The sequence below is a fragment of the Suricata suricatta genome, chromosome 15 (genome assembly GCF_006229205.1).
Source record: "Suricata suricatta isolate VVHF042 chromosome 15, meerkat_22Aug2017_6uvM2_HiC, whole genome shotgun sequence".
Classification (NCBI taxonomy): Eukaryota; Metazoa; Chordata; class Mammalia; order Carnivora; family Herpestidae; genus Suricata; species Suricata suricatta.
In genome coordinates, this window is record NC_043714.1 from 31,308,652 (window position 1) to 31,327,565 (window position 18,914).

The 18,914-nt window shown below is 39.4% G+C and overlaps 1 protein-coding gene across 1 annotated transcript in view; it reads left to right on the plus strand.

The window, feature by feature from the left end:
- The first annotated feature begins 885 nt into the window (after nucleotides 1–885).
- Nucleotides 886–18,914, plus strand: part of CA13 (carbonic anhydrase 13) — a 28,848-nt gene continuing 10,819 nt past the window's right edge. Inside the window, exons 1-3 of the mRNA XM_029923518.1 lie at nucleotides 886–1,017; nucleotides 5,052–5,249; nucleotides 13,359–13,477. Of these exons, the coding sequence (XP_029779378.1) occupies nucleotides 981–1,017; nucleotides 5,052–5,249; nucleotides 13,359–13,477 (354 nt within the window). The 5' untranslated portion in view covers nucleotides 886–980. The remainder of the gene's footprint in view (nucleotides 1,018–5,051; nucleotides 5,250–13,358; nucleotides 13,478–18,914) is intronic.

The following is an 18,914-nucleotide window of genomic DNA, read 5'->3' on the forward strand; positions in this document are numbered from 1 at the left end:
CTGCCGGCCGTTCAGCCTGCAGTCGTAGGGCAGCAAGCCTACTGTGCATCCGAAACAAGGATGGAATGAACACCCTCCTGTCCCTGCTGGGACAAAAGCGCAGCATTATTTTGGGTACAAGAATCAATAATCAGATCGGTTCCCGCACTCTAGCCACAGCAAGCAGAGGTGAGAGTCAGAAAGGAGATGGAATGAATGGGCTGGTACAGCCAGGCTGGGTAAGGGAGGGGTCATGGGTCCTTTTTTAGGAAGAACCCTCGGTCCCTTTTAGTTGTGTGACCAGGGACTGGTTACTTAGCTTCTCTTAAGACTCTAGGGCAATAATAGGATATAATGGCAAAATGTGGGTAAAAGTCTTAGTTCAGACACTGGCCCATGGTAAGCCTTTAATGAATAGCAGCTTCATTATTTTTGTAGCTATTGCCATTGTCACTATTGTTTTGGGCTTGTAATAACACCACCACCACCACCATCGACGACTTGACTTCACGTCTCCACCAGCAGCCCCACCTCCCAGCCTGGCAGCTCCAGGCCCCGGTGACTCATTTATTCCCAGGAAAGCCCTCTAAGCAATACTTTCCGGGGTGACTACTTCTTAAGAGACAGAAAAATCTCCTCTGGAAACTCTTCTCTCGTTCTTTCGCTCTTTCCTCCCTTCCTCCCCGCCTCTCTCAAGCCCACTCTCTTTTTCTGGAGTTCAAGCTGTTAGTGCGAGGGACTCTTGCCCCAGGACCTCGCTCAGCTCCGCCGCCCGAGGTCGCCCGGCCATGTGCGGGCGCCTTCCTGCACGCCACTGCCCCCTGGCGGACGCGGCCGAGAGCGCCCTGGCCCCGGGGTGGTAGCGCGCCCCTTCTGCCAGGCGGCGCCGGGCGGACCCTCCCGAGGCTGGCCGCCGCCTCTGCCGACTCCCGCGCCCGCCCGGCTCCCTCCCTCCTCTCGCGGGCCGGCCACGTCTGCCTCTGCTTCCTACTCGAGGGACCATGTCGCGGCTCAGCTGGGGATACGGCGAACACAACGGTGAGCCGGGGAGGGCTTTGCTGCAGGGGGCAGCGGTGGGGCACAGACCGCGCACGCTGATCTGGCGCTTGCGAGAAACTTTTTCGGTCCTCTTTAAGTTGAGCAGCTTTCCCCAGAGCCAAATGCAGGAAGTAAAGAGGGCAGAAGTCTTGGGTAGAAAGGAAAAGCGTCTTTTGGAGGGTGTTAGTGTGGGTGAGAGTTGGTGTGTATTAGCCCTGTGAAGATTCCCCCAAGCCCCAAAATCTTCGTGTATGTCCAGGCCCTTTCATTAGAAAAGCCCAGGATTTTCCCTAGTAATAACTACTTATCAGTTAAAGGCACGGAGATTAGAAGTCTGATGACATACTTTAATGAATCGAGGGCAAGTTCGCTTTCAGTTTTTTGAGTTCATTATTCACAGGAAACAAGTCATGGAAAACATTTGAAGCCATCCTTAAGAAATTTTAGTAATTGAATCACAACCCTGAAGATTGAAGTTGCCTTCTTGGCAACCAAAATACTGCAAATATCTTAATAGCGGTTACTATAAAATATTGCCGTCCTGATGTGCGGTTGATTGACTGGTACTGTTAGCCGTAGAGGTCCCGGGTTCTTCCTAAAAACTAAAGTTATGCTTTGGGTCACTTCACTCTTTCTCCCTCTCCCACACTCATCCTTGCAGAGATGGAGGATTAGCAAAGGATTATTCAAATTTTAACACAGCAAAAATGGATTTATTGATGGGAGTGGCAGGAATAGTAAGATGTATACTTTTCTTCTTCTATATACTGAATCATCAAAATAACCATTATTTGAAATAACTGCATAGTGACACCCAGAAAACGTTATAGTGACTCGGTCTCAAAATTAGATCTGCAAATTAATAATAATAATAATAATAATAATAATAATAATACTTTCCTTGGATTAACATGCATATTATTGAACAGTAACATATAGTCAAATTTTAGAGAAAGTTTACTCTCACAAAGAAAGCTTTTCAGCATCATTTCTAATTGCTGCCTTCTTGGGGTTGTAGTTAACTTGCTAGTTTAAAATGGTGGCAGGTGAAATTTAGAATTTAGTAATGAAAGGTATAATGCAGGTGAATTTCTTTTTGACTCAGACTGTAATTATAATCTCACACTTTGCTAATTTCCAATTTATGTTTGGGAAACACACACACACAAAACATTTCTTTTAATCTTCCTCTCTGCTGGAATAGTTTTAAGTTCTGTCATTTCATAGTCACTGGGTGTCAACAGTGCCCTCACTAGTTAGGGAAGAAGGGTATTTTTAATCAATGAGGACTAGTTACTCTTTTATATGTTTATATGTTAGAAAATTAAAATGTTGGCCCCAGTGAAACTCATGTATAGAAATTTTAAAAATCTATTTTTGAAAAGCCATTACTAAGGAGTGACTTTGTATTTCTGCTAAGAATTGTAGAGCCATTTTCCGGTTTTCAATGCTTTCCGAGGATGGTACCTGTAAGAAGATTAACTGTGGCAAAGTGCTATTGGGGATGTGTTGTATCCTGACGGGGCAAGCTTAGTGCTGGCTTTTTGTTTAACTGGCAAAGGAGATGAATGGGCAGATAAAAGGAAACTTAAGCGAGGTGTAGTAGCAATGATAAAATGGAACACCAAGAGTTGAGCCACTGGAAGGGGGTGCCACCTTTATCAAATACCTGAAAGTTCTTCCACTAACCTGTGGTAGTTTTATTGGTTTAGTTTAGGGAATGTGACAGTTACAGAAAACTACGTATCTATAGATACATAAAAGTTTTTGAATCAGCGGAAGAATCACCATATATCTCTACTTAAGAACTGTGTTTAAATGGGTTTAATGTTGAATGTTTTGGAAACTTTTTTTTTAAGAAGCTGTTTAAGAGGCAGGAAAACGAACCTGCTATAGTGGTTAAAAAATAATACTGAGTACTTTATGCAAAGTAGTATTATTTTTATTTTATTTGGGTTTGCCTCTGCTTTTCAAAATTATTCTTGTTATAAAGGACTGGAAATAGGAGAGTAAAGGCATTAGGAGGAGAAAGAAACTCTTTCCTAGTTGGAAAAAAGTCAACAACAACATTTCATGATACCTGCATTACATATTTGAAATCGAATTCTCATTAGGTTGACTCATACTTGGTGGCAGTGAAACAGAAAACTTTTTTTTCACTTAAAGAAAGGACTAGATTGTACACAGAAGGAGTAGTAGAAAGGTAAATGAGATGACTCAATAAACCAGGAAATGTAATGCCTTCTCTGTAATAAGTAGGCAAGGACTTTTGATGTTCAAGTTGCTTTGAAGTCCAAAATGTCGGATTCACAAGAGAAGAGCTTTTAAGTTATGTGAATCGTTATATATTCATGCTTTGACTTTTTGTACCTGATGCACATATGAAGGAAAGAGGTTAAGCTTTCTCCTTTGCAAAATTGAAGAGTATTAGATTCAGAGATTAAAGCTGTTGAAAATTGTGATGTATTTGCATTTCTTGAAGTTTCATTCTAAATCTTTAAAAATATTTATTGTTAGTAACAGATGTTTAATAGTCATGCTGGGTCATTAAATTTTTTAAAAATGTTTATTTATCTTGTGTGAAGAGAGAGAGAGAGAGAGAGAGAGAAAACCTCAAGCAGGCTTTGCTCTGTCAGCACACGAAGCTCAATCTCACAAACTGTGAGATCATGACCCGAGCAGAAATCAAGAGTTGGATGCTCAACCAATTGAGCCACCCTGGCACTCCCAGGCTGTGTCATTTTAATAAGTATTTGAATATTGGAGAAGTCAAGTTAGTGAAGTAGGGAAAGACTTAGTCAGTAGCCTTGTGCGCTACCGACCTGGTGGTAGTTGTATAAATTGCAGGCATCGTAGACAACCTGTGAAGTGACTGCTCACATCTGTCAAATGACTTAGAAGTTAACCTGAAGCTGCAATCTTGCTGTGATTTGTGGAGGCAGAACTGGAATCAAGTCTCCTAGAGAAATGAATGGTCTAGACAAGGGAATTGCCTGCTTATTGGTTCATATCAGTTCACCAAACATGTGTCTGACTTGGAACTTGATGCAATTTGGCTTTTTCCGATAGAGGATCAGGATTACAATTTTCCCTTGTGTTGGAATTAAAATGTAACATTGGCAAAATAACCAGAGAAGGACCTTCTGAAATGTTCAAAGAAAGAAAGAAATTGTTACCTGACTGTGTTGAAGGTAATCAACAATATTACATTTCCTGACATGGTGCAGGAAATTATATTATTTAGATATACATTTTATTTAGATTATACTATGTGAAAGATTTACATATTTCCTTAGTATCCTGTTGCATATTGGAGGTAGCTGAGTTGAGGCTTGCTTGGGTGAAACCAGGAGATACCAGTGAGTGATAGAAGAAAGAGGTAGAGATTGCTTTCTTTTTTTTTGTTTGTTTATTTATTTGTTTATAGAGACAGAGAGCAGGGGAGGGGTAGAGAGAGACAGAGAGAGAGAATCCCAAGCAGGCTCCACACTGTCAGCGCGGAGCCTGATGCAGGGCTCTAACCTACAAACCATGAGATCATGACCATTAATCGACTGAGCCACCCAGGCGCCCCAGGGATGGCATTTTTAAGAACTGCAGCTTTTTTCCATTACACAGCTTTCCAGTTCCCTTCATTCTTTCATCCCATGAACGTGGAGCCCTCTGGAGCTACCGCAGATCTTTCTTGGAGCTGAGATTAAATCTCATTGTTTTCCATGATCAACTGTGCTACTGTTTTTAGTTTGGAAGAAAGGCACCCTTGGAGAGTACTTTTTAAACCTTACAGGCTTTTTGTCCTAATCGTTAATTTAATGCTGCAAATGAATTAAGGAAAACCAGGAGATTTTCATGCCTATAATAAAAGCACCCAGCCTTGTAAACAAAAAATCAGATGCAAAGGTTGTGAGGATAAAGATCTTATTTTATTAATCTTTTTTATTCCTTCAGTGTAAGTACAGTGCATTGCACTCAACAAATGTTTGGTGAATGAAGTAACTTACTTAGTCCTTTTCTTTTGGTCCTATATATTTAAGGTCCTATTCATTGGAATAAATTTTTCCCTATTGCTGACGGGGATCAGCAATCTCCGATTGAGATTAAAACCAAAGAAGTGAAATATGATTCTTCTCTGCGACCTCTGAGTATCAAGTATGATGCAAACTCAGCTAAAATCATCAGTAATAGTGGCCATTCCTTCAGCGTCGACTTTGATGACACAGAGGACAAATCAGGTTGGGGTTTTGTTTTTGTTTTTGTTTTTGTTTTGGTGAGGGGGTGAGGGTCTTGGGTGATTGCACTGTGATTTCTTATCTTTCATATTTAAAATACCGACGCATTGTGTGTTCCTTATTAATACTTTGCAAGATCTTGTAATAAAATTTTTGTTTGACTATTTCATGGGATAATATCTTTCATGCTGTGAATAAGTCATCGACCAGCCAAATAAAACTTCAGTTGATTTGTTAATTTGATAACTAAATGCAGTAGAAAAAGAGACTGTCCTTAAAATGGACATTTAATCCTTCTTCAAGCATATCAACTCCCCAAAGAATGGATGATAGCCAGTTTAAAGTTAAGATGAGAAAGAAGATTAGAGAGAATTGAATTTTGGAATACTTCTTAAGGCTTCTAACAAATTACTTTTATTTTTAGCCTAATATAAGGATGATGTTGTATTTGTTCTATTAACGAAACATATAATTAAATTATAAAAATTCTAAATTGGAAGAAAGATTTTCACTTATTCATTAATCTCAGATTTAGGTTTATAATAATATCCTATATTTATGTGATACTACCTTGTTAGCAAAAATAACAAGCTCAGATAATTTCTTTCTGGTATTTGTCAAATTCATAAAAGATACATTTTCATCAGAGCATTGTAAAAAAATACACAGAGAAAGATTAACACATGGTATTTTTAACTTTTTTTGGGGAGGAGAGACCTCACTTTAAAAAAAAAATTATTTATTTATTTTGAGAAAGAAAAAGAGAGAGTGGGGGAGGGGCAGAGAGAGAGGGAGAGAGAATCCCAAACTACGCTAATAGCGCAGAGCCTGACGTGGGGCTCACACCCACAAACTCTGAGATCATGACCTGGTCTGAAATAAGAGTCGGACGCTTAACCAACGGAGCCACCCAGGTGCCCCAAGACCTCACTTTTTATATACTGTGTTCAATTGTCTTTCATTTAAGCCCTCAGCTTTATGATTCTGTATTAATAGATATGGTTGATTCAATGGATACATTATATATAGTCCATGGCTTCTGAGTATCAAGTTTATACAACCTGTAATCGTAGTTTGATACTGTTTATGTCTTAAACATAAAAGCTTGGGGCTCTCCACTCCTGCTGTTAAAATAAGAAATGATTAGTACACATCACCTAAATCTTTAAGGTTTTTATTTATAAATGTAGACAGCCTTAGTCATAAAAAATTCTTACTCGAATTTGCTTGATGATCATCTAGGTTTCCTCTCTCTCCCTTTCCCTTTTTTCTTTCTCTCCCTTCTGTCTTCCTCTCTCCGCCTGTCTCTTTCTCTCTTCCTCTCATTTCCCTGTACTCTGAGTTAATCCAGGGGAACCAGTTTATGTTTCCAGATTTGACAGTTTGTCTGTGACTGGGAGTGTGTGCCCTCTCCAGGATGTGAAGGTCTAGTTCCTATCTAGATCACAGAGAAATTACCAGAGTTAATTGGAAATGTCTGTAAAGTATTTTGTGCCCCTTTGAGACAGAAACTACATAAATGTGGGTCGTGATTCTCATTCTTTCTTTTCAAGATACATAAAAAGAGAATGTTTCATGGTGATTCTGGGTATGAAATCAGTTAAAAAGTAGAAATCGCCATAGTTAAATTTTGTTGATTTTTCTTTTTCTTAGGTAAACTGTAAGAACCACAAACTTTCTAGAGCACACCATTTTAATTTGAATAAAACATTTTCCACTTTGTAAAGACGCCATTCTTGACCAAAATTAACTCTGAATCCCACCAGTCAAGGGGCAGGGACACTTGGATGCCTCGCTGGGTTAACACCTGACTCTTGATTTTGGCTCAGGTCATGATCTCACGGTTCATGGGTTGGAGCCTTGCATTGGGCTTAGCACTAACAGAGTGGAGCCTGCTTAGTATTCTCACTTTTCCTCTGTCTCTGCCCTTCCCCAGCTCAAATTTAATAAATGAAAGAGAGAGAGAGAAACCACAGGCATGAAACTTCCCTCATGGTCCTTATAGGGCTTCTTTGGCTGGGCAGTTGCATTCTCCATGGTTAACTTCTGGTGAGCCACCCTTTAGAATTTAATAGTCCTTTAAAAAGGTTGTAGGAGGTGATGCTATTTTGGGGGAAGACTTCCTGTTGGCCACAGTAGGGGGTAATAGTGATCTGCTAAGGAAAGACAAAGTCATTCTCACCCTGGCTGCTGGTCCGTCTATACTCAGGATCTCACCTCTCTGGGAATCTCTCCCGACTGGCCCCACAACTCCTCCTATGGCTTGGCCTATCACACTACGTCCCACAGGGCTCTGCATCTGCCAGTTGGTTCTCTGTCCACTCAGATGAAGACCCCCGGTGGGCAACAGCTCTGTCTTACTCATCTATCTAGCATAGGCCTTGCACACAATAGGTACTCAATAAATGTGTGTTTAAGTTAAAAACGTTTTTTTTTGGGTATGATGTTTCTTGGAGGACATAGAAAATCGATATGACGGGATGCCTAGGTGGCCCCGTGGGTTAAGTGAAATCAAGAGACTTTAGCTCAGGTCATGATCTCCCAGTCCTGGTATCGAGCCTAGTGTCAGGCTCCTCACTGAGTGTGGAGCCTGGTTGAGATTCTATTCTGTCTCTCTGCCTCTCTTTCTGCCCCTCCCCAATGCTCACACTCTTTCAATAAAAACATAAAATAAAATAAGAAAATTGATATAGCATTATAGTACAGGACTCAATAGTCTACATAGGTGAAGTCTCAATAAAATTACAAACCACCAGAAATTAATTAATATTTACCATTTGACACCTAAGTACTTTAAATTATAATTTTTTAAAAGTTTATTTATTTATCTTGAGAAAGACAGAGACAATGCAAGTCGAAGAAAGGGAAAGAGAGAATCCCAAGCAGGCACCACGCTGCCAGCACAGAGCCTGATGTGAGGCTTCAACCCACAAAACCATGAGATCGTGACCTGAACTGAAACCAAAAGTCTGACCCTTAACTGACTGAACCACCCTGGTGCCTCTGACATCTAACTAGTATAAACATTAGTGGATTATTCATTGACTGAATGTTTTATTATTATTATTATTATCATTATTATTATTTTAATGTTTATTTTTGAGAGACAGACAGAATGTGAGCAGGAGAGGAACAGAAACAATAATATGAAACAGTCCAGAGCCTGACATGGGCTTGAACTCATGAACTGTGAGATCATGACCTGAGCTGAAGTCAGAGACTTAATTGACTGAGCCAGGCCATTCAGGCGCCCCTGAATGTTTAAAGGTTGTTGTATTGATTGTTGTATTTTAATAAAATGAGAATTCCTGGAATATAGTAAGTACTTAAGAACTATTAATAACAAACTGATAGTAATAAGACATAGTAAATAACAGGCCTTTGTCTTTTCCATGTGTAAGATAGGTTGTGTTGAAGTCTTTCAAAGATGTCAAAAGGAAGGAAGCTAGTTTCTTACTGAGAAAGGCCTTGTAGGACTCAGTGCTTATTCTTTAATTTTCACCTCTAGTTACACTCTAGTTATTTAGTTCTAGTTAACTGATTGTAGGTAACTGCCTGAAGTCAACCAAACTCACAAGATCTGAAATTATATATAGAAGAGAAAACACAAAAAGGTATGGGAGAAAGATACCTTAGTTGTGTGATTCCTCCAGGAATCAAGATCTCCGGGAAACTGAATTGGTAACAATGTGTATATTACAAAGCTTTACTGTAATTATGTTTCCTTCACTAGGCATAAATTCCTCGAGGATAGGGATGACCCTACTCATTGTCCCCTGCTTAGTGTAGAACACAGTTGCTGGCCCTTTGTAAGGTCTTCGGACTTGTGGAATGAGTAAGCAATCAGAGAGTAACCTGGTGTGCATATGCTCAGAGCAAGAGAAGCCAGACTTCATGAAGACTTTCCTGGCTCCGTAAAGAGTTCAGGCTCCGCTGACTGGAAACGTTTATGGCATTGGTCTCTCTCTCATGGTATAATCCTGGCAGATTTGTGCTCTTAGGTTCCTCTTTTCCTAGGGCCCAAGCAAAATACAGATGTTCTGTTCATTTAGCTTTACTTCAGAGAACTGTCTACCACACAGTGATTAGGCTATGACTTTCATTAGATTCATAAGAACATGTTCTCTCGAGATTCCCAGGTCACATACTCAGTAGGCACCTTATAAACTGAAGTTTACAGAGAAATGCTTCTATAGGTGAGGTGTCTTATTTTATGTTTGTGATATTTATTGATGCAGACACTGTCCTAGGCACTAGAGATACAAGAGAACAAGACATATTCTGCCTTAGAAGAGTTTTAGGATAGACAGTAGACGCATGCATAGCCTAGTGTATCAATTTTTAAATTATTTTCTTTTCCGGTTGTTTTTGCAAGCCTTACTTGTCATTTAAGGCCATTGACGACATAGATAATGAGCAGGATTAGCAAATTACTAACAATTTTAAAAAGTCAAATTCAATGGAGTAACATATACATTTCTAGTTTTACAACATTGTTGTCTTTGCGGCATATAACAAATGACAAGAATTCTTTTATTAAGATATTAAAATTTTCCCAAACTTTAATGCCATTTAAATTTGGTTTCTTACTCTCCGTAGACCTCTTATATGAGTATTTTATTCAGAATAGATTTTTAAAAAATTCTGAATGAAAGGATAAGTGGACTATATATGTATGCCAAGTGTGATTTTGGAGAAATGATTACTGTTTTCAAATATAAGATGGAGACAATAATATTTATTTACTCATCTAGGTTGCAGAGGAAGGTGAATGATTTGATGCTTGAAACCACTAGCTCATTCTCCTTAAAAATAATTTTTGTTGCCATTATTCATTTTATACTATATATACGTTATTTTATTATAGACTATCTCAAAGGCAGTGAGAAATTAACCTTGATATTTTGACTTGCTTTTCCCCATCCTGTATTTCTTCAGAAGAACTCTGTTCTAAGAGAATGTTTTCTTCACAAGTAGACATTCCTGATCATGATCCCTGTTGTGGGGTGATTACGAAAAGACCACCAATACCGAATAGAAGCGAGGCATAATTTTATTCATGGCCGCATGCTTTTATTACGGCCACGCCAAACCTGGTCTCCCTGGTGTTAAAGAGCAGAGAATGGCCCCGAACAAAGGGGGCAGTGAGAATATATGGACAGAACGTGTCATCATTTAGTTAACCAATTACAATTCACAGCATTCCTTGGTAGCCAATTACATTGTAATACACAGACGTTAGTTTTGGCGGGAACCTATCATTTTAAGGTTCTTTAGCCCTTTAGAAGGACCAATCATAGACACCTAAGATACTGCGAGAGACAGTGACCACGTGACTTTTACTTGTGGACTTTGCTTCAACCAAGTCTTAGTAGAAGGGTGGGGTTACTTAACAGAATCTTGAAAAACAAATTAAACTTCAGGTTACAATGTTCCTTATCGAGTTACATTCTTAGGGTTTTTCCAGATTGCCCAATCTTTAATTACTCACCAGAATGGGAGTTTAAACCGAACTTATATCCAGTAAGCTCTCTGACATCTTATAAGTTGACCTATTACATTCCATAAGTTCACCTATCACAGTCCCAGTTTGGATATTTTAGTTTAGTTTATTCATTATTTATAGAGAGAGAGAGGGAGAAAGAGAATCCCAAGCAGGCTCCATGCTGTCAGTGAGGAGCTCACTGCAGGGCTTGAACCCACGAACCATGAGATCATGACCCAAGCTGAAATTAAGAGTTGGATGCTTAACTGACTAAGCCACCCAGGTGCCCCCAGCTTGGATATTTTAATTGAAACACTCACATGTGGAGTCCAAATATGTAGAGTGTAACACAATCTTTGTTGCTTAACTAGCAGAGCTATGCTAATCTGGCTTTAAACCCTGGATTCTGAGCAAGCTTTCCAGAGACCAGCCATTATTCTTGGATGTTTCCCTAACAATGTGTGTTTTTCGGTATCACTTTCTTTCTCCTGAGCCAGCTTGTTTGCATCTTCTCCCAAAGTTAATTCCACATTGATTACTCAAGCTCTGTAATCTGCCTTTTATCTGTGAAGGGATGACTTTATGTTTCAGCTCAGATCTTATGCTACTGCTGCAAGAAAAAGAAAGGGCCATAGAATTGTTGATTTCTTTTCATTTGGAATGCCATTGCACCCTGCTGTATGGAGTCACTTAGGGAAATTTGCCTTTTAAATTAATTTATCCATGAATAGTCTTTGAAACTGTTTGTTTAAAAACAAATCAAATGTTTTATTCATTCATTCATCAAATATTTATCCTACATCCTCTTTGTGATAGGTACCATCCTAGGTGATGGGTGCAGCAGGGGTCTAGACAGAGTCTCTGCCGTCAAGAACACTGTCCAGTGGGAGACTCAAAATGCTAACATTACTCTGCTTATAACAGTGTAACAGAAGAGCAAGCCTTTGAGTCTGATGTAAATGCTTTTTTTTTATTTTTCACAGGGTTTTGGAAATAGCCATCTTTGTTTATTGTAAAAAAAAAAAAAGAAAAGAAAAGAAATCTGGATCTAAGGGAAGCTCCAACCATTCAACCTTCCAAAAAATATATTGCATATGCTCATTTTTTTCCCTTGGTAATTTTGATAATTGTAGAAGTCAAAGAGCATCCAGGCCAGTCTCCTAATTAAAAACAGACAGACAGATGAATACAAATATAGACAAGAAAGCTAAAGCCCACAGAGGCTTAAGTGAATCTTGAAAGATCACATAATTCAGTTGCTGAGCTGGGACCATTCCCAGGTTTGCAGATTCCAACCACGCTAACTCTTAATGTTGACATTCAACTGAGTCAAACTGAGTAAAGAAGAAATGAGTTCAGTTGTACTGGTCAATAGAGGCAGCCATCTGGATTATTTCTCTCCCATAGAAGAGCTCAAAGAGGGGTGTGCCTCAGGCAAATGTATTTTCCCTTTTTTTCCTTACTTCATGTGATACCTCTTAACACCATTTGTTTCTTTTTTAAGTAGGCTCCATGCCCATTGTGGAACTTGAACTCATGACCCTGAGATCAAGAGTCATATGCTCTACTGACTGAGCCAGTCAGGCCTCCCATAACCTCTTTTGCTTCATATACAAGATGGATCATTCCTGAAAAATTTTGAGAACTCTCTCTCTCTCTGTATCTCTATCTGCCTGCCTATCTGAAATTTCTGAAGAGGAAGGTCATTTAAATCAAACTGGTATTAAGGCTGCACTTCATAATCTAACACTTAGTTCTATTGGATATTGATGGGGATTAGTAATGTGTATGGTGTATCCAACATCCAATGCTTTCTTATCCCCCCATATCCTTTAAATATGCCCAGTAAAGATTAATTAGGAGGTGACAGGTTAGAGCTATGTTTTATATTAAGAAGCTTTTCTATATACCTAAGATATGATTCTGTTGCCAAAAAAAGAGTTAATTTTGCACTGTATTCCAGGTTTCCCTGGGAAGATAGAATTTAAGTACAGAAAATGTGCTTATTTGGGCAATTTTTGTAGTAATCCTAACAACAATAAAATAGTAATAATAGTTAACGTGTCCAGCATTCTTATTGTGTGCCAGGCAGTGATAAGTCCTTTGTATTCAACTTTTCTTCTAATTTTCAAAGCAGCATCAGGAGGGGGGAGCATTACTCTCCTGAGGTTACAGACATGAAGTTTTGAAGTTAGAGTTCATGCAAGATCACACAGTGAGAGCCTGAACCTAGGTCTTCTCAACGCAGGAGACTCTAATCATAATGCTGGGCTGCTCTACCAAGTTCAAGGTGGCCCTCTTTACATATCACATCCTTATTCAGAGAGGCTGACATTCTCCAATAAACAGACCAATTCTTTACCTTTAAGGACTCCTAAGTTCTTCTACTTTCCAACCACTGTGTCTATTGTGATTTTGCAGACATTCCATAAAAATCTGTACTGTAGACTGTCAAACTTTTTAAATGTTTGTTTTCATGCCTCATATTCCACAAACTGAATGACACATTTGTGAAAACTTCCTTGGAGGACCTGAGCATGTTGAGTAATTCAGGGAGCTGATGTGGGTTGTAGCGGCATGTGTGAAGATGTTTTTTCTGGCTAACAATTGAAAACATCACCATTTAGTGCTGCGTGGGGGTCCCCTCACTGGAAACTACAGGCTGCGGCAGTTTCACCTGCACTGGGGGTCTGCTGATGATCACGGCTCGGAACACGTGGTGGATGGAGTGAGATATGCTGCAGAGGTAAGTCAGTGTTTGCCGAGGGGGTGGGACTTAAGGACCAGGGAGGGCAACTCTGTTGACTCCGAATTGATCCTGAGCCAGTTGGGTATCTCGGTGTCTGAAATTGCTTTATCCAATCAACATGAGAGTTTATTGATATGAGAAAGATCACCGATCAGCGTGGCCCTTCTGAGTCTTACACCAACTCTGAGAGTTTAGGATTATTGCACTCATTCTAGAAATGAGTAAACTGCAGATTTGGAGAGATTAAGTAACTTATCTAATTAGGAGGCGGGTGAGATGGGGTTTAAATCAGATCTGTCTAATACCAAAATTACAAATCTTTCTATACACTCTATTGTGTTTCCGGAAAGTCCACTGAGAAGGCAGAGAAAGAGACATTTGATTTGGCCCCAATTGTGTACATATTTAGTCCAGACAGAGATACATGCTAATATCATATTTTGTAGAGTTGAGAGTAAATGGCAGAGTTTCTTGGAGGGAAGAAAAAAAATAAAGACACAAATTCTGCTAAACTCTACATTATCTCTATATTTATAGGTATAAAATGGAATCTATTAATTATTAGGGTCATTGGTAAAGCATAACACAATAAAGCATTCATTGACTCTTTAAAATTTAAAAAAAATGTTTATTCATTTTTTGAGGGACAGAAAGAGACAGAGTGTGAGTGGGAGAGGGGCAGTGAGAGAGACACACACACAGACTCCAAAGCAGGCTCCAAGCTCCGAGATGTCAGCATAGATCAGCGGTCAATCACAAGATCCTGTCCTGAGCCAAAGTTGGCCATGTAACTGACTGAGCCACCGAGACACCCCTCACTGATTTTTTAAATTAAATTGGGAAGTCACTTTTTAATAATTATATTCGTTAATAATACTCTACCTTTCTAATCCTCTGTTAAATGACAAAGCATAATATACTTCAAGTTTTCATACTGTTAAATATTGCTAACGCCCAGCTTTTTTGTGAGATGAAAGTGAATTATTGTATGACTCAACCAAAGCTATTTATGTGAAAATAATTTGGCTTGTGAGTTGTCTAGGTGTGAGACAGAGCAGTGTTACCAGGCCAGTAAAGTCTTTCTTCATTTCCTCATGGTTACTGAACTGTGGAGCATAGACACTCCTTTATAATTCTGCTGTTCAGAGAAATCCAGCCAACAGAATCTTTTCCCAATTTTGCTCTTCCTTTCACACGTACATCTGTTCTTTGAGTTTATCAACCAAAGTATTCACTTTGTCTACTCAAGCCACCTTTGTTAGAGGCCAAGTGCTTATGGCGTAGGACCTGCTCTGTTTTCAGGATGGGCAAATAAAATGTATAGCCAAAGTGTTCCATGCCAGTGGACAGAAGATGCCAAGAACGTGGGAAGTGGGGCTCCTGAATCTGTGTGGTGCCTCCGTTTATATCAGCTGCTGAACAGCTTTCATCTAAACTTGACACATCGTTCTGAATCCTAAACGCTTTGCGGGGATTGAGCTGTCTTTGGATTACTGCTTTGTAATTTTCCTAAACAGCTGAGAAAAATTAGTCACATTGCTTCATGGTTTTGTTTGCTAGTTTCATAAACTTGAATATATACTCTCAGAGAGGTCTTATTTGAGCTGACAAGTTGTTTCTTGAAAAGGGCACTCATCCTGAAATTTTTCAGAAGCTGAGTCCTGACTTGCAGAGCTAAAAACATCTTTGTAGACTTTCCCTCTTGAAGGAGATACAGCTTTGACTGGAATTTCATATATTCTTTATATATATATTTTTTTAATATGTGTTTAAGGCTATTTCTTATTTTGTTCATTTGTTCATGAATTCATTCACTCTTTAGGAATTCGTTGTGACCCTACTATGTCCCCATGTTTGCCAGCTGACTCGTGCTCATCCTGAAGGGAATACTGGAAGGAAGTAGGGATAGAACAGGGAACATGTCCCTGTGAAGAGTCCTTCAACCCCAACCTAAAGGATGAGCAGGAGTGAGCCAGGCAAAGGGGAGAGACAGCAGTGGCCCTGCATAGGATCATGTCTGAGGACTTGGGGTGGGAAAGTGCATCCCATAGTTGAAGAATAAAGTGGCTAGTTGGATTAGTGCATGGAGAACAGGGAGGCGACCGTCACACATAGGGTTGGAAGGGCTGGAGGGCCTGAACTTAGTGAGGTAAGTCATGGTAAGACTTATGAACTTCGTCCTCTCTGCAGTGGGAAGCCACTGACTGACTTTGAACTGGGAAGTGATCATATTTGCATGTAAAAAATATTCCAGGTATGATTTGGAAATCAATGGGGTTGAAGCAGGGATGGATAAGAGGAGTCCTTGAGAAGGGTTTTGGGGGGAGTCAGGTAAATTGATGATAGTACAGTTAATTCGAAGGCTGGCTGGAAGTATTCCCCTTCGGTAGGATTTGTTGATTAATTTGGTTTGAAGGAGAGGGGAGGAGGGGGTCATCGTTTCTGGTTTGAGACAGGACTGCTGAAGACGAATGAGGAAGTCTGGGTCAGACCTCAGGGTTGGGGTGGGTGTTAGAGATAGATGATAAATACATCAATAGATGGTACGTGGTAAGTTCTTTGATAGGAGCAATATCATGGGAGCTGGTAGTGTGACTGAGTAGTTAGCACAAGTTTCTTTGTGATTTATGTGAATTGAAACTGAATGACTAAGGAGTCACTGTGAGAAAATCTAAAGCGCTCAGCAAGGGCGCACAGTAAAGACAGATAACTTCAGGCAGGAACGAGGTTAGCATGTTTAAGAAGCAAAAGCTTTTGGCTTCTGGAATTGGAATTCATGAGGGAGAAGTTATAGGCCATGTCCTGGAGAGGCAGGCAAGGACCATGCCTTGTCAGGCTTTCTGGGTCATGGTGAGAAGTTTGGGATTTATCCTTAATGTATTGAGACAAAGACAATGGAAGGTTTTGAGCAGGGGAATGTCATGTTCTATTTTATATTCTCTGTGGAGAAGAGGTTGGGCTAAGGTTGAAACAAAGAGACAAACACAAAGGTTATGGATGTTGTGCAAATGAGTGATGATGGTTTGGGGTATGGGTGCAGTGGAGATGAAGAGAACTAGATGAGTCCATGGTGTGTTTGCGAAGCAAAGTCAGTGGGACTTGGCAATGAAAAGGATGACAAGATTGAAGGCAGAAAAAAGGGGTCTAGAAACACTGCTAAGATTTTGACTTGAACAAACAGGATGGTTCTGCCATTTACTAAGATGAGGAGGTCTAGGGAGAAGCAGGTTGTAGAGAGAAGTTAATGTTCTGTTTTGCACATGTTAAGTTTGAGGTGTCTCTTAGATATCCTAGGCTCACGTTCAAGAGGGCCATTGGGTGCAAACGTGGAGTTTAGGGCAGAGGTCCAGGCTGGAGCTGAACATATTTGGGAGTCATTTACTTTTGCTTTCAGGTTCAAACGAGTCCCTTTGTGCTGAGCTGTAGATAGGATTCTAAAGTGTTACTTAGTTTTTCCAGCCATTTTGTACCTAATTTCTTGACGGTCGTCCAGTTGTACCCTCTTAAAAAATAAAAAGAAGAAAAGAAATGAAAGGAAAACCATTTAAAGTGTACCATATAAAAACTTAACTCAAGGTTTACTCTGATGATTTGTGAGCATTATAGAGAGATTAACATGATCTAAATCATGAAAAACCATATCCCAAGAGTTAGGCATCTATACAAAGGAGACTAATAATCCACTCCATATTTAGAACTTCATCTGATTCCGGTTTGTGCAGATTATATAGTAAACATATTAAATATGTAGCTGATAGTAAAATTATGATTTGAACATTAATGGCAATCTTGGGAATACTAAGCATAATTGACGTATCAATAATATGCAGTTAAAAATGTTAAAGTTGAATAATAGTATTATTTGGAAATTATTTTCCAATAGGAAAGAATCTTCTCATTTCCATTTTTGTAGTGGCTTTGACTTCATTCAAATCAAGGTGGCTGTTGTTGTTAGTCAGGAAATGTTAGTTTGCTATTTGTTTGAATTTTAATTCAAATACAAATGCTAATACAAGTGATAACAATTCCTCAGAAGGTATTTCTGCCAGTTAGGCAAGGTGTGTGGGAGAAAGACTTGTTTAAAAGGAGTTTTGTTGCTCTAGTTTCCCAGGATATTCTAAATATTTGCTGTATTTTAACCAGCAGAAGGGATATATAGATTCATCTCTCTTTAGTTACATACTCATTTTCTAATTAACTGTGGTGGTGAACCTAAAGAAGTCATTTCACACTTTTCTATCTCTTTGCTGTCATCTCTTACTAAGTGAGCTGATGGGTTGGCACAGAGCCATTTAAAACAACCTTAATGTTCCTTTCGGCCCCTCCCTTCCAGTGGAATGTCATCTGTCTCGTCTGAGTCCAATGAATTTTGTTTCATCATCTAGTGTTTTCAGGTTTGGTTCATCCTCCTACTATCTCACACCAGCTTAGAACATAGCACCACCAGAGTCAACTTTTTTTTAATGTTTATTTATTTTGAGAGAGAGCAAGGGAGGGGCAGACAGAGGCTTAGAAGTGGGCTCTGCACTGACAGCAGAGAGCCCAATGTGGAGCTCAGACTCATGAACCACAAGATCATGACCTGAACTGAACTGAAGTCAGATGCTTAACCAACTAACTGAGCCACCCAAGTACCCCTCCCCCCTTTTTAAAATTTAAATTTGATTTAGTTAACATACAGTACAATATTGGTTGTAGAAATAATATTCAGTGATTCATCACTTACATACAACACCCAGTGCTCATCACAAGTGTCGTCCTTAATAGCCATCACCCATCTAGACCTTCCCCCTCTATCCACCCTCAGTTTGTTCTCTCTTTTTAAGAGTCTCTTGTGGTTTGTTTCTCTCTTCTCTTTCCCACCTTTCCATATGTTCATCTGTTTTTGTTTCTTAGATTCCACATATGAGTGAAATCATATGGTTTGACTTATCTTGCTTCTTATAATATATTCTAGCTCCATCCATGTCCTTGCAAATGGCAAGATCTCATTCTTTTTGATAGCTGAGTAATATTCCATTGTATATGTGTACACATCTTTATCCATTCATAAGTTGATGGACATTTGTACTCTCTCCAGGGTTTGACTATCGTTGATAATACTTCGCTAAACATTGGGGTGCATGTTCCCCCTTTGAATCTGTATTTATTTATCCTTTGTGCAATTGTTGGATCATGGGGTGGGTTCCACTTTTGTATTTTCTGTCTGGGTATCCCACAGTCCTCCTTGATTATTTGTGGGTGATGAACTATGTTATAGTTTTGTGGCTCACTGTCTGTGATAATTCTTGTTTATTCAGAAATCTCCCATATTAGTTGCCTATAAGATGTGAAGTTATATTTACAGCATGGGATTAAAAACATGTCTTTGAACATACTAAATCCTCTCTGTAAGAGTCAGCTAGAAAGGTGATTTGTGCATGAAACCCTTTAT